General features: G+C 39.4%; 1 protein-coding gene across 2 annotated transcripts; it reads left to right on the top strand.

The window, feature by feature from the left end:
* The first annotated feature begins 411 nt into the window (after nucleotides 1-411).
* Nucleotides 412-4,492, top strand: C1GALT1C1 (C1GALT1 specific chaperone 1). Of its 2 annotated transcripts, XM_077987530.1 has the most exons (3): nucleotides 412-562; nucleotides 3,019-3,187; nucleotides 3,272-4,492. In XM_077987530.1, the coding sequence occupies exon 3, from the start codon at nucleotides 3,277-3,279 to the stop codon at nucleotides 4,231-4,233; it is 957 nt and encodes a 318-aa protein (XP_077843656.1). In that variant the 5' UTR covers nucleotides 412-562; nucleotides 3,019-3,187; nucleotides 3,272-3,276; the 3' UTR covers nucleotides 4,234-4,492.
* Nucleotides 4,493-16,503: the final 12,011 nt, after the last annotated feature.

Raw genomic sequence — 16,503 nt, 5'->3', positions numbered from 1 at the left:
GCCTGCGTTTTGGTCTCAGCCCAGGAGTACTAGGGGAGTGGGCAATATGAGGGTTCAACGACGCAGGGGTACATCAGAGAAACCATCAAGAGGTCTGATAACAAGCGACACTGGGAGCAAGAATCTCTCGCTCTCGCAATTTCCATGCCAGGAAGGTGAAGTAGGAGGTGTCAGCGAGTCGTACGCACGGCCTCCTCTCTGGGCGTCCCGTTGGGTAAAGGGGAGCGTACGGGTCACGTAGGCCTAAAGCACGTCTCTGAACTCGGTAGGGGGCGGGGAGAAAGGGCACGCAGTGTGCGCGCAATGTGCGCGCAGCCTGCGCGCCGGCCCTTCCGACGCCTGAGCGGGCGGGCAAACGGACGGCTCCGCCCAGCCGCGGGCTCCTTTGCCCCGCCTTCGCGGCGCCCGTTTCCTGGCCCTCCCCACCTTAAGCGAGACCAACGAGAGGACACCGCCTGCGGCTAGAGCATCCCGGCCAGGAGCGCAACCGAGTGGCGCGCCAACGTGAGAGGAAACCCGTGCGCGGCTGCGCTTTCCTGCCCCTAAGCCGTTCTAGACGCGGGTGAGTGGCGGGGCCTTGACCCCCACCCCGAGCGCACCCTGACTCCCCTCCGTCTCTTGGGGGAGGCCTGGGCCCCAGCCCTCTCCCAGCATGCTCCACGCGGGATGCTTGGGCAGGTGCAGCGGGAGGCTTGTCAGCACAGGAGACCGAGAGCCTTCTTCCTGGGGGCGCTCTCTTGGTCCTTCAGAGGGATCTCTAGGTTACCATGTCCTCCCTCTCACTTTTCTTCCCTATTTCGTCTTCCTTTTCCGTACTTCACCTCAACTACCTTCACCCAAAAAGGTTCCTCTAAAAACCATTGGGGTAGTTTCAGTTTCATTTGTGCTCGTGTGCAGTTTTAAATTTCTTTCTGCACAAAGTATTCTATCATATGCATCCCTACTGTTACATTTTTTGCCTCTCTGATGGGGAAAAAAATCTCCTTAGGATAATTTTTGCAAATTATTGTGTTTAAAAATGTGTAGACTTACTGAGTTTTGATCCCTATTTTTGCAGCCAGGAGTAGGATCGCCATCAGGAAGAATTCTGACACATATAACATAATTGAGCAAAGAAACTGTGTGAATTATGTATTGGCCAGAAATAATGAAAACTGCGTGACATGAAATACAAAAATCCTATATAAATTAATTTTAGGGTGCACCTGACAAATTGTTTGTTTGTTTGTTTTGAGACAGAGTCTCGCTCTTGTCGCCCAGGCTGGAGTGCTGTGGCGCGATCTTGGCTTACTGCAACCTCCATCTCCCGGGTTCAAGCGATTCAGCCTCCTGAGTAGCTGGGATTACAGTCATATGTCACCATGCCCGGCTAATTTTTGTATTTTTAGTAGAGACAGGGTCTCACCATGTTAGCCAGGCTGGTCTTGAACTCCTGACCTCAGGTGATCCACCCGCCTCGGCCTCCCAAAGTGTTGGGATTACAGGCGTGAGCCACCGTGCACAGCCGACAATTCTAATATTATGCAGCGCTTGTTTTCTGTCACTTCTCTTCTTAGAACTGTGTTTATTGACCAAGTTCTGTGAGTGACAGAGGAAAGCCTTCCTGCCTCTTGCGCCACCCACCACTCAGAAATTACATCTGCCAAACTATTCCACACCTTGTCTTTCTGGTAAAGTCAAAATTCCATTTCCTCTAGAAGAAAACCATAGGAGTGGTTTCCTTGTAACAATATGGTGCTGTTGGGTGCAAAACATCAGTTATGGTCAACAGATCCCACTTTTTTTCCATTTGTATGAAAACAAGGATATTCAGTAACCCATTTATCAAACTCTAATGTGGTAGAAGCACTATGGCAATTATTCTGTAATGGAAAAAAACATTAAACTGATTCGAGAAATGTGGTTTCTAATCCACTTCTACCACTGTCTGACTGTGTGACTGAATCAGTTACTTAACCTCTGTGGACTTCCATTTTCTCTCTGTAAAATGAGAGAAGTGACTGACATTGGGTAGCTTTCTAAGGCTCCTTTCAACCATAAGAGAAAACAGGGAAATCTAAGTAGCTCAATAGATCGCTTTTTTCTGAAGATGGAGGGAAGATTGGAAAATTCAGCCTTTACTAGAATAAATGGTTAACATACAATTTTTTTGAACAAGTGTATTTAATATCAGCTTTTAATTTCTTTTATTTATTTATTTTTTCTGAGACAGAGTCTCACTCTGATGCCCTGGCTAGAGTGCCATGATGAGATCACAGCTCACTGCAGCCTCCACCTCCCAAGTTCAAGAGATTCTTGTACCTCAGCTTCCTGAGTAACTGGGATTACAGGCACCCACCACCACGTCTGGCTAATTTTTTTGTATTTTGGGTAGAGAGAGTGTTTCACCATGTTGCCCAGGCTGGTCTCGAACTCCTGAGCTCAAGGGATCCACCCACCTCAGCCTCCCAAAGTGCTGAGATAACAGCCATGAGCCACTGCACCCAGCTCTTAATTTCTAATTGAAATAAAAGTGTAAAGTTTTCCGTTTTTACTTCCCCAAAGAAGAAGAAAATTCGTTTTGAGGAAATAAAAATGTTTATTAATAGGCCCCAGATATATCTATCAATATTCCTTTTTCATCCAAAAAATGCAACTTTTTATTACAGGCTTCTATTACATCAATAGTTGGGATACTGTATTGGAAACCATTTAGTTTTAGGAACAAAAGGGTAAATATTAACATATATGATGTTATTCTCAAGAAACTTGGTTTAGATTTACTCAAAACACTTAAGGACAGCAGCCATCGGTTAAAGAAAGCACTATGTTGAGAACAGAAATGTCAGCACAATACCACTGGTGATTTGCCATTTATAGGTGGTTTTATCTATTCAATCCAAGGTTTTGGTGTAAAAATCCATTATATTTTTAGAGGTATTTAAATAATGCAAGCTTGTGATGTGAAATTCTTTAAAGAGAACGGTGGATGGATAACCTCTGTAACACTGGTTTCAAGGGTTTATTAAATCCCCATAGATGAAGTGCAAAACAAATTCTCCATAGAGGAGTTGTTGCAAAGTTCCAGTTTATACCAAACAGTAATCAGATTCCATTGGAAGCTAAAGATTTTGAGAGTCTTTTGTACTATATGCAACTAACTTGACTTCAAGCTTGGGAACCTTTAAAAAAAAATTAAGAGCAAAACGTAAGTATATAAGGAATACCAAATCAAATTTATAGACTAATCCTTTTCTATTAAGTATTTTAAGAGTCTTTTTCTTCTTTATAGGAAAAATGCTTTCTGAAAGCAGCTCCTTTTTGAAGGGTGTGATGCTTGGAAGCATTTTCTGTGCTTTGATCACTATGCTAGGACATATTAGGATTGGTCATGGAAATAGAATGCACCACCATGAGCATCATCACCTACAAGCTCCTAACAAAGAAGATATCTTGAAAATTTCAGAGGATGAGCGCATGGAGCTCAGTAAGAGCTTTCGAGTATACTGTATTATCCTTGTAAAACCCAAAGATGTGAGTCTTTGGGCTGCAGTAAAGGAGACTTGGACCAAACACTGTGACAAAGCAGAGTTCTTCAGTTCTGAAAATGTTAAAGTGTTTGAGTCAATTAATATGGACACAAATGACATGTGGTTAATGATGAGAAAAGCTTACAAATATGCCTTTGATAAGTATAGAGACCAATACAACTGGTTCTTCCTTGCACGCCCCACTACGTTTGCTATCATTGAAAACCTAAAGTATTTTTTGTTAAAAAAGGATCCATCACAGCCTTTCTATCTGGGCCACACTATAAAATCTGGAGACCTTGAATATGTGGGTATGGAAGGAGGAATTGTCTTAAGTATAGAATCAATGAAAAGACTTAACAGCCTTCTCAATATCCCTGAAAAGTGTCCTGAACAGGGGGGGATGATTTGGAAGATATCTGAAGATAAACAGCTAGCAGTTTGCCTGAAATATGCTGGAGTGTTTGCAGAAAATGCAGAAGATGCTGATGGAAAAGATGTATTTAATACCAAATCTGTTGGGCTTTCTATTAAAGAGGCAATGACTTACCACCCCAACCAGGTAGTAGAAGGCTGTTGTTCAGATATGGCTGTTACTTTTAATGGACTGACTCCAAATCAGATGCATGTGATGATGTATGGGGTATACCGTCTTAGGGCATTTGGGCATATTTTCAATGATGCATTGGTTTTCTTACCTCCAAATGGTTCTGATAATGACTGAGAAGTGGTAGAAAAGCATAATACGATCATTGTATAAGACATGTGTTGTCATTATTTGTAGTAGTAACTACATATCCAATACAGCTGTATGTTTCTTTTTCTTTTCTAATTTGGTGGCACTGGTATAACCACACATTAAAGTTAGTAGTGCATTTTTAAATGAGGGTGGTATTTTTCTTTAAAGCACATGAACATTGTAAATGTGTTGGAAAGAAGTGTTTTAAGAATAATAATTTTGCAAATAAAGTATATATTAATATTATATTTATGTGATAAATTCTAAATTATGAACATTAGAAATCTGTGGCACATATTTTTGCTGATTGGTTAAAAAAATTTTAACAGGTCTTTAGCATTCTAAGATATGCAAATGATATCTCTAGTTGTGAATTTGTGATTAAAGTAAAACTTTTAGCTGTGTGTTCCCTTTACTTCTAATACTAATTTATGTTCTAAGCCTCCCCAAGTGCCAATGGATTTGCCTTCTCAAAATATACAACTAAGCAACTGAAGAAAATTAAAGTGAAAGTTGAAAAATATCCCTAAGAAAAAAAAAACTGAAAATTACTTACAAAATTGAGTAATTTTCCTGGAAGCTAATTTAGTGTCATTCCTCAGAGCATACGCAATTTCAGTGTAACTGTCTGTACTTCAGCATGCAGATACTGACATTGGATTGGTGCCTATGAAGAATGTCATGTCATTTAATTGTGTTGTTTCTCAGTTAATCAAGCTCCCAGCTGCAATTTGGATAAAGATGTGCTCTTGCTGGGTCAGTGAGTTCTGTGGAAATTTGAAGAACTTGTTTTGGCCATCTGGCAATTTCACTTACCTGAGTTGAATCTGTTCTGTATTTTCTTTTGTTTTGTTTTTTTGACACAGAGTCTTGCTCTGTCGCCCAGACTGGAGTGCAATGGCACAATCTCGGCTCATTGCAACCTCTGCCTCCTGGTTTCAAGCAGTTCTCCTACCTTAGCCTTCCAAGTAGCTGGGATTACAGGTGCCCACCACCACGCCCGGCTAATTTTTTGTATTTTTAGTAGAGATGGGATTTCACCATGTTGGCCAGGCTGGTCTCAAACTCCTGACCTCAGGTGATCTACCCACCTTGGCCTCCCAAAGTTCTGAGATTACAGGCATAAGCCTCTGTGCCCATCCTGTTCTGGATTTTGTTTCCTTGTTCAAGTTTAGGGATTTTTCCCATATTCACGGCTGTACCATATCTGTTTTCAGTGTGGAGGTCCTAACCTATCTACTTTGCGTTATCATACCTTTTCCCAAATTTCAATGGCTACTCAGAAACTTAATCTAGTGGTAGATGCAATAGCTCCTGTACTGATAAATGTGTGAAATGCTTAGAGCTGACTTGTTCTATAATCCGGCCAGCACATGCTGTAAGTCACCATAGAGTGTTAGAGCATGACATTTTAGAGATCAATATTTCCTGTAACGGGCCTCATGATGGTAATGGTCTCCCACAGCTTTAGCAAACCAGAAAGAAAATTTCCTTAAGAAGGCCTTGGGCTTGAAGTTATTGATCCTCAGGGTAGTGTGTAAAACTTTGCTTTATTTCTGATTTTTCTTATTAAGGGTTTTGGTTAAGATGAAGTGTTATTAGTTTTGAAGAATAACAAAACCCCTTTATGAAGCCCCCTAATATGTGGTCTCAGATGCAGTTACTACAATCAAATCATGTTCAGTGTGAGTATAGTAATAAACAGTATCTCTCAGAGTGTGACACAGCTTATGTGTCACCTTGCCCCCAACACCAGTATATTTAAAATTTTTCTATTGCATTTATCATCTTCACTTACATTAGTATATCAGAGTATCATAATAAACATGTCAGAATGCATTACATTATTTGTTTTGCTAATGAGTACTAAGATAACATTGCCTTTTAAACTAAATTGATGCTCTTGATTGTATCTTTATACATGAGTGGTTTTTTTGTTTGTTTGTTTGTTTGGGTTTTTGAGACGGAGTTTTGCTCTTGTTGCCCAGGTTGGAGTGCAATGGCGCGATCTCGGCTTACTGCAACCTCTGCCTCCCAGGTTCAAGCTATTCCCCTGCCTCAGCCTCATGAGTAGCTGGGATTACAGGCATGTGCCACCACGCCCAGCTAATTTTGTATTTTTAGTAGAGACGGGGTTTCTCCATGTTGATCAGGCTGGTATCGAACTCCTGACCTCAGGTGATCCACACACCTCAGCCTCCCAAAGTGCTGGGATTACAGGCATGAGCCACTGCGCCCAGCCAATACAGAAGTTTTTTTTAATGAAATGTTAGGTGTCTCAAATAATATGCTGTCTCTCTGAACTTACTTGCAGCCAGTCTTGTAGATAAAATCTGAATCAATAACAGAAAATAGTACTACTGAGGTTGTGGTTACAGATTTGATCACCATATACGTCTGTTAGCTTTACATAGAAAAATAATATATTCAGTAACCAAAAACAATAACCCTAACCCCACTCATGATGAGGAGAGAGTTGGAAAGAATAGAGGTCTGATGGAAATTGATCGGGATTGTGAATATACTCTACATATGGCTAGTGGCTGTCATATTGGACAGCACAGGTCTAAGCAATTCTAAGTGTAAGATCCCACTCCTGACTGAGATGTGAATAAGAGAAAACGTGAAGTTTCCTCTAAAAGTTGTATTTGTTTGTCTGGTTGTCTCAAATGCAATGGAAACCACAGCATGACTTTTAGCAGGCCCCAGACCATTGCCTTATGTGAGTTAAATCACTGGATCTTCCTTTTCAAAAGTAAAACATTGGATCTGGAGCAAAATATAGATTTAGACCCCTTGGCCGTTTTCTGGGGGCGGTGGGCTGGTGGGGGAGTAAGCTAAAAGGTTGCTTGTGTATCAAATCTGATTCATAATGCTCAGATTTTTCTATGATGCATTTAAACAAACTCAGTTATTGGATGTTCTTAAAGCAGGGCACACCTGTAATAGAAAAGTTGCTGAAAATAGAGTCTGTTGATGATGTACCACTAATTTCCCTTTCATTTGTTAAGAATATTGTGTTCTGGCTGGGCATGGTGGCTCACGCCTGTAATCCCAGCACTTTGGGAAGCTGAGGCTGGTGGATCACCTGAGGTCAGAAATTCGAGACCAGCCTGGCCAACATGGTGAAACCCTGTCTCTACTAAAAATAGAAAAATTAGCTGGGCATGGTGGCGGGTACCTATAATCCCAGCTACTCAGGAGGCTGAGGCAGAAGAATTGCTTGAACTTGGGAGGTGGAGGTTGCAGTGAGCCAAAATCATGCCATTGCACTGCAGCCTGGGGGACAAGAGCAAGACTCCATCTCAAAAAAAAAAAAAATGTATATATATTGTGTTCCTTTTGGTATGGGCTGACTTTGATGCACTCAGTACTTGCCTGAGTGGTTATGTGAGAAGCATATGTTTATAGAAGTTAGCTTTCTTTTGGCATACAAGACATTCAGCCATGTTTATCAACTCCCCCCCAAAAAATATTGCCCCAAATTTTAAAAATAACTATACTTGACAGTTTTTACAAGTTTGAAAAAAATTACAAAAAATTACTCAATAATTCTAATATCCCCAAAAATAAAATACTATAAAGCATTTAAAGGGTAATGGGAAATGACTTGTTTGGAAAGTATAAAATGATGAAATGGTGTATCTCTACGGTCTCTACCATAATAAAAAAAAAATCCAGCTTTACTAGTGTGGCATCCATACACTATAGTTTTGTGTATATTGGGTGTCTATGAGGTCAACAGTAGGCAGTAGGCCTGGTACTTTGTGGAAAGCAAAAGGAACCCAAACTCATAATTCATCATAGTCAAATAATCATTTCACATAAGCTTTGCATGAGCAGTAAGACAAACTGTAATTTAGTAATGTAGTATTAGAATATAGTGGTCAGCCCTGGATTTGATAGTTTTTTATTTGTTTTTTTGCCCAGGCTGGAGCGCAGGCACGGTCTTGGCTCACTGCAACCTTGCAACCTCTGCCTCCTGGGTTCAAGCATTTCTCCTGCCTCAGCCTCCCAAATAGCTGAGATTACAGGCATGCGACACCACACTCGGCTAATTTTTGTATTTTTAGTAGAGATGGGGGTTCACCATGTTGGCCAGGCTGGTCTCAAACTCCTGACCTCAAGTAATCCACCCGCCTTGGCCTCCCAAAATGCTGGGATTACAGGCATGAGCCACTGCGCCCTGCCTGATAAATGCTATTTCTTCTAACCCACATAGTTCCCATTTCTTTAGGTTTCTACTGATTACATGCAAGAATAGCCACATTAGTTATGCCATTGCTTTGGAAATTTGGCAAAAACCCTAGCAGAAAGAGCAGGACTTAAAAATAAGACTCAGGTTTTAGAGAGATAAATAGGAGGGATAACTGCCTTTAAAGAGTGACAGACTTCCATTAGAAGAAAAAAAAATGCTTTGATCTAGTGAGTGAATGATAGAGACATCCACCTAGTTTCCCAAAGTGTTGAATTAATAGAAATATTCCAATAGTCAAAATACCACCCCTGTACCATCTGAGGGGAAGAGGGAAAAACTTCCTGGCTTATTGGAAGACTGAATGCTGGCACTGATCATCTTTTTCATACTTAACCACTTTAAAGCACTTGCCTGTAGCACGAAGCTTCAGGGAATACTGCCTATTCTTCAACTCATCGCCGTACAACAGATAAAACATGAGCCATATATAAACATGAAATATAATTTCACATTTTCTTTTTTCTTTTTTTTTGAGACAGAGTCTGTGTCGCCCTGGCTGGAGTGCAGTGGAGCGATCTCGGCTCACTGCAAGCTCCGCCTCCCAGGTTCACGCCATTCTCCTGCCTCAGCCTCCTGAGTAGCTGGGACTACAGGCACCCACCACTACGCCCGCCTAATTTTTTTTTCTATTTTTAATAGAGATGGGGTTCCACCATGTTAGGGATGGTCTCGAACTCCTGACCTCGTGATCCGCCTGCCTTGGCCTCCCAAAGTGCTGGGATTACAGGCGTGAGCCACCGCGCCCAGCCTTTAATTTCACATTTTCTAATAGTTACATTTAAAAAGTAAAGACACAGGTGAAACTACTTTTAGTAATATATTTTATTTAACCCAAATATATCCAAAATATTATCATTTCAACATGTAACCAACAGGAAAGAATAGTTTACATTATTTATAAAGTCTTTGAAATCCAGGGTGTATTTTACAGTTAAGCACATCTTAATTCAGACTAGTCACATTTCAAGTATTCAGTAGCCACATATGGATGGGCAGTGGCTACCATATTAGATAGTATAGGTCTAAGCAAGTCCAGAAGTATGAGACCCCAAGAGCTAAATGTGAATGGGCGAAAACTTAAAGTTTCTTCTAAAAGTTTATTAATTTTTTTGATTTTCTTTAATGCAATGCAAACTGCAGCCTGAATTACAGCAAGCCCCAGGCCATCTCCTTGCATGAGTTCAATCACTGGATTTTTCTTCTCAAAATTAAATCATTGGATCTGGAGCAATATATAGATTAGGCCCCTCAATGTTTTTTCCCTTAAATTATAACTGAACCCAAACTCTTCCTGTCATTAATTTTAATATCTTTTTCTTTTTTTTTTTTTTTAAGACGGAGTCTTGCTCTGTTGCCCAGGCTGGAGTGCAGTGGCACAATCTCAGCTCACTGCAACCTCCGCCTCCTGGGTTCAAGTGAATCTCCTCCCTCAGCCTCCCACATAGCTGGGATTACAAGCACACGCCACCACACCCGGCTCTTTTTTTTTTTTTTTTTTTTTTTTGTATTTTTAGTAGAGACAGGGTTTCACCCTGTTGACCAGGGTGTTCTCGATCTTCTGACCTCGTGATCCACCTGCCTTGGCCTCCCAAAGTGCTGGGATTACAGGTGCGTGCCACCATGCCCAGCTAATTTTTTTTTTTTTGCGACAGAGTCTCGCTCTGTTGCCTAGGCTGGAGTGCAGTGGCATGATCTCAGCTCACTGCAAGCTCCGCCTCCCAGGCTCATGCCACTCTCCTGCCTCAGTCTCCTGAGTAGCTGGAACTACAGGTGCCCACCACCATGCACAGCTAATTTTTTGTATTTTTAGTAGAGATGGGGTTTCGCCATGTTGGTCAGGCTGGTATTGAACTCCTGACCTCATGATCCACCCACCTTGGCCTCCCAAAGTACTGGGATTACACGCGTGAACCACCGCACCCGGCCTTTCCCAGATATCTTCAGAGCAACTGCTAGTCCTGCTTTTACACATTACACTCTACATTCTCATTGCCCCACTTAACTAACCCTCCCTCATGTCCTTTTCTAAAGATGTAGAAAAGACTTTTAAATAGCATAACATTTAAATGGTCACAAATCACCTGGCTTGAAAGTGACTAATAATAGGAAAAGCAGACCTCAGGAATGAGTTCAATTTCAAGATTCTCCTACTCTACTTTGCTATTTAAGAGGGAAACAGAAAAACATTACTCCAGCCGCACAAATATGATACTGTGCAAGCATCCCACTCTTACCTCATTCAAATCCTACCCATATTTTCCCATTGTGGAACACAGCCTTGCCAACTTATACCTCTCTCCAGTAACCCATAAAGATGGTGATTTGAATTTGGGCCAAGATTTAACATTTTATGAAATACAAGGGGAGTTTTCTGCAAAACACAGGATTTACAGACAAGCAGACTTAGGTTCAAATTCCAGCTCTGCCATTTATTACCTCAGAGAGGTCATACAACTTCAGAAAAGTTGTATGACCTCTCTGAGCCTTAGTTTCCTCATTTGTAAAATGAGATTAAAATCTACCTCATGGATTCATTTCTAAGATTAAGCAAGATATATAAGTAGAGCTTGTGCACATGGTAGGTACTTGGGGAATGTTATTTCTCCTTCCCTCTTACTCATCTGGACAACTTTAGCATTCTAAATAGTTAAATATGTATCAATCTTTTGTATTAAATATCTTGATGGTAAAATATTAAAATATTGATGTGAATAACAGCTGGTATTGAATATTCAAATTAGGGGAACTCTTTCATTGTTTTAAGATAACATCTGTACATTTAATCTGTGCCATGCAATAAAACAGCTTTTCCTGAAACAGCCTTTTAAAAACTATTTTTAAGAAATTCATAAGTTACTTTTAAGAACATTAGCTTAGAACATCTTCCCCTTTCACAACAAATTAGACATTAGAGCCAAAATTGCCCAAATTGTTATGGTTTCTATCTCCCTACACTTTAATCAAGATATCTGTCTTTATATCAGCAAAAACCACTGCTTAAGTGAGATTCCTGCATCCCAATAACTGTATCTGGGCATTTGGTACTTGAGAGGATTGGGTTTGACAACACCCAGAAGCTAATGAGGCCATGTGCCTTCTCTCAGACCTTTGCATTCAGGAGCAAGAAAGCAGAAACACTTTGTGGACTCCTTTTCAGACACTTTACAAAATATAAAATTTTAACCTTGTGAAACACAAAATAAATGCAGGATAAATGTCCGAACATTTTAGCCCCTACTATTTTTGAAACTGAATAAAGCCATGCTAGTGAAAAATATTTTCCCGTCAGTGCTTTTTGGAAGCTATTTAGTAGATATTAATTTGATGGGTTAGAAATTGCTATTATCCCATTAAATGAAGCTGTTTCTACTTTATATTCAAATATATTTCAACTTGAACTTGCTTAAATCTAAAATGCTTACACAAGCAAACTGTAGAAATAATTTAGTCACGCAAAAGAAAACTTTTTCTTAATCCTGGATAAGTCAACTCTCTAAGAAAGCTGTCCAGGGCCTACAGAGCAAAAAGGACTTTCCTTCCAGCCTCCTCACCATGTCCAATCTAGTCCAGATGTGAAGAGTCAATTTTGGTTTTAAACAAAATTTGCATGCAGCAGCATTAGAACTAATGAAAACAGTATCCAGACTAAGATGTGCATACAGAATCTTTCAGATCTTGAGAAACTAAAAATGTGTTAAAATATCAGTAGGCAGGAACAGACATCTCAAGCTCCACTGATAGGGAAGCAAAACTGGAACTATATGCTGCTTTTACAAGGGTCTCAAATTTAAGCTCACTCAAGGACTTAATATTAATAGACAGTGTCAAACTAACATGCAGTTTCATCATTAAATCATCTTATTGGTTTACAAGTTTCCAAGCCTCAGGGCTTCATTATGCATCAGCATAGGACAACCCCAGAATTTGGGGACAAAGACAACATCGCTTTTTGAAAGAGGTGGTAAGAATAACAACAGGTTGGCCAATCTTGGAAGTCACCCCAATACGGCTTCCCGTGAACCAAAAAGGGAATTGAATTTTACTTGTTTTCAAGGCATATGTTTGGAAAAATAGCACTTTCTCCAAGCATGTGCTTAGTTAGAACAAATGATTTATTGCTTAAAACCCAGTCTTTTACTCACACGCTTGTGAAAATAAGAAATTACCTATTTCACCATAGATTATTAAATGGAAGTTAATAGCTATTGACAATCGAGCCTTACAATAAATTAAAATTATAAAGAAAAAGTAAATATTCCTGTCTTTAAATTCTAGGTGGTAGAGTTCTGAGAACACTTACAATGAACTTTAAGGGAGTAATTGATTATGCCTTTGAAGTCTCCTATAGTCACATATTGGCTGAAAGTAAAGCATTTTAAAATTGGAGAATGAAATGAAGAGCAATAAAATTTGTTACATGAAAACTGTGGTTTTACTTTTAAAATGGGATTTTAAAAATGTATTAGTTGGGCCGGACACGGTGGTTCATAACTGTAATCCCAGCACTTTGGGAGGCCAAGGCGGGTGCATCACCTGAGGTCAGGAGTTTGAGACCAGCCTGGCCAACATGGTGAAACCCTGTCTCTACTAAAAATACAAAAATTAGCCGGGTATGGTGGCGCACACCTGGGATCCCAGCTACTCGGGAGGCTGAGGCAGGAGAATCGCTTGAACCCGGAAGGCAGAGGTTGCAGTGAGCCAAGATCACGCCATTGCACTCCAGTCTGGGCAATGGAGCAAGACTCCATCTTAAAAACAACAAAAAATGTATGAGTTGGATGAGTTTGATTTTTCGCTTTCTGTTTCTGCCTAAAGATAAACCAATTTAGCATATGTTGATATTAAGATGTCTGTCATATTTTGAATATTAGCCTGTTGATTTACAGTCTTCCACATAAGACTGATGCCTGAAGCTCAATTTTTGGTTAACTGCTTCTGTTAGTTACACACCTTTTCCTACTTTCCTCTAATCCAAGTCTGTTTAGTCATTTGAAATATCAGTTTTCACCTGTTACTATCACTAGCTATGTTTGCTATATTTCACAAATACATTTCTAAAACAATCCATTTAATTAGAATTGGACATTAATAGTGAGATGTCATTCTCCGTAACAACTAAGATTTTAAGTAGAAATTATTTCACTAATTCATCTTTCATTTCTTAAAGTGTTCAAGGCTAAAATTTGGAGTTAATTTTCATTCTAAGAGGCAAATATTAATTATACTAATGAGTTCGGATGTTTTTATTTCTTTTTCCTCCCAATGACCTATTCTTAATGAACATGGTATTATTAAGAGAAATTCCAGTGAATCATCTCCTGTATTTTTCCACATGCATAAATTATATCCCCTAAGGAGAGCCTCTTAAAACAGACAAATGAACCTAATAGTCTCAACAATTATTTAAAAACTGGTCCTCAATTTTGTTCATTCATTCCTGATCTGGTGGAGCTGTGGTCCTTTACTTGGTTTTAACACAATATTCAACAAATTTGTTGTTATAGTTGATAATATCTACTCATTCTTTTACCTGCCTTAAAAAGTGTAATAAAAGTATACAGAGTATAAAATACATACAAGTATAAAATACATACAAGTATAAAAAAATATAATACATTTAATTTACATGCATCAGTCTCTATGATGACAAGTATGATTTCTTAGAAACTGATGCATACATTTTCACTGTTTTTTTTCATTATATATCAGTTTTAATGGATACTCCACAGAAATTGGAATCATTTTGAGTTTCTTGAAGAGCTCTGATAATTATATTCTCAAAATTAAGGAACCTAGATAAAGTTAAAATATTTACCACATTTTGCTTGGGCATACATTCATATTTCTGTTAACATATAATTGCTACATTATTAATAAGTGAAATATTTATTATAATGAAACACTTCCACGAATTTAGTGAATTGTAATTCTTATCTCTTCCTCTGAAGTATTATACTTAGAAATACTGTATCTTCAGTTACTGATTTGTGTACAGAGGGGGAACCTGGCTGGATATCATTATTATTTGATATATGCCATATAACCTTCTGTTTGGGGAATATAAAATCCCTCAAATTGGAAATGTTCATGACTACCAATGGAATAAAGCCGGCTGTTTTTGTTTGGGGTCCAGAGCATAAAAAAAGAAAAGGAAAAATGCAGCTTCCCAACAGACCACTACCAAACCACCGTAACAGACAGTCTGCTGGAAGAGAACTGATCAGGCCATTATGTCACTGGACAACAGGACAATCATCTGAGTTGGAATGCTGAATCACGGCAACTCCAGGACATCTGGGATTTTTTTTTTAACCTCACATTAGATACAATCTATGGCATATTATTACATTTAGTTCATTTGTAATTTACAATTTTTTTTTTTTTTTTTTTTGAGACAGAGTCTCGCTCTGTCACCCAGGCTGGAGTGCAGTGGCCGGATCTCAGCTCACTGCAAGCTCCTCCTCTCGGGTTCACGCCATTCTCCTGCCTCAGCCTCCCGAGTAGCTGGGACTACAGGCACCCGCCACTTCGCCCGGCTAGTTTTTTGTATTTTTTAGTAGAGACGGGGTTTCACCGTATTAGCCAGGATGGTCTCGATCTCCTGACCTCATGATCCGCCCGTCTCGGCCTCCCAAAGTGCTGGGATTACAGGCTTGAGCCACCAAGCCCGGCCGTAATTTACAATTTTTGATGACTAAAATTGGAAAAGTATTAGTACATTCCTACTGGCTTTACATATTAGTATTGGGCTGTCACCATTACCCAGATTATTTAAAATGTAAATTTTCTTTACTCACTAGATTGGAAGCTCCTTAAGGGCAAAGGCTACTTCTGTATTATTCATCTTCATGCCATGTCACTTGGAATCTAGTAGATACTCAATAAATACCTGTTGAGCTGAACTGATCTTGTCTGAGTAAAAGTGAGTTCAATACACAAGTTGCTAGATTGTAGGTTGGTTTGACACAAACTTAATTTTGAAACTAAAAATGAATGAAAGACACACTGCCTGAGAGAAGCAGGCTCTCTATTCCTGTATTCTTATTCTCAGGAATATGGGTAAACTAAGTTTCCATTAAGCATGGTATCTAAAGATGCTGACATATCTGCTAGTTTAATCTCTCTGAATTGCCTTTCAGGCATGACCTAATGTTTAGAAAATGACCAAGATCACACAGGTAGAGTGACATCCCGGATTAACAGTGATGAGCAGAGGCCTCAGACTCAGGGGAAGCAGAGAACATACATATTTAGTCCATATCACCAAGGCAACACAGTGTACCTCAGCACAGTAGAAAAACAAGCACAGATGTTGATGTTGAATATTTAAAAAGTGTTCCTTACACCCACTGTAACAGTGGTTAGACACAAAGATGAATTATTTCAAAAACCAAGCTATTAAAAGTTTTTACTTTTCTAATGTGTGTATATGTGTGCTTTGTTTTTCATTGCTAATACTCCATAGGCAATCTTGGTCAAATAACATTATCTTAGCACCAAAAATAAAGGGTCAAAGTTTGATTTTGACATAAATGACTTATATATTCCTTTTAAGAACATAAGGAGCTACAGGCCTCAAATAGGGTGCCTCCTCCCCCAAATAGGGAGACATCTGAATTTGAAGCCAGTAAGTCAGCAAAAAATGAAACTATCTGTTGAAGAAACCTCCCTGGGAGATGACTTAATGAGTTCCTGATGAGACTATTTATATTTTTATGGATCAGGAATAAATAATATGGTAAGCTGCAGAATAAAACTGTCATAACAAAAGGAAAAGTACATGGAACTTGGAAAGGATATAGGAAATAAAATATCAGGGCACCTCTACGGGCTAGGAAAGAGACGAGATTTTGGCAGAGATAAGCATTCTAATTAATGATGAAGCAGGAAAAATTCTCCAAGTTTTACCTCAGCACAACTGAAATATTACCCCAATTTATCAATCTTCCTTTGCTCATACCTATGTTTACCAAGTAACTTCCTGTTTCCTAATTGCT

Source organism: Macaca mulatta, chromosome X, assembly GCF_049350105.2.
Source record: "Macaca mulatta isolate MMU2019108-1 chromosome X, T2T-MMU8v2.0, whole genome shotgun sequence".
In the NCBI taxonomy this organism is placed as follows: domain Eukaryota; kingdom Metazoa; phylum Chordata; class Mammalia; order Primates; family Cercopithecidae; genus Macaca; species Macaca mulatta.
Note: the sequence above shows the minus strand (reverse complement) of the source record. Positions and strands in the feature narration are given on the sequence as shown.

What these genes read in the sequence shown, in the direction of transcription:
- C1GALT1C1 (XM_077987530.1), top strand. Translation starts at nt 3,277, where the DNA reads ATGCTTTCTGAAAGCAGCTCCTTTTTGAAGGGTGTGATGCTTGGAAGC.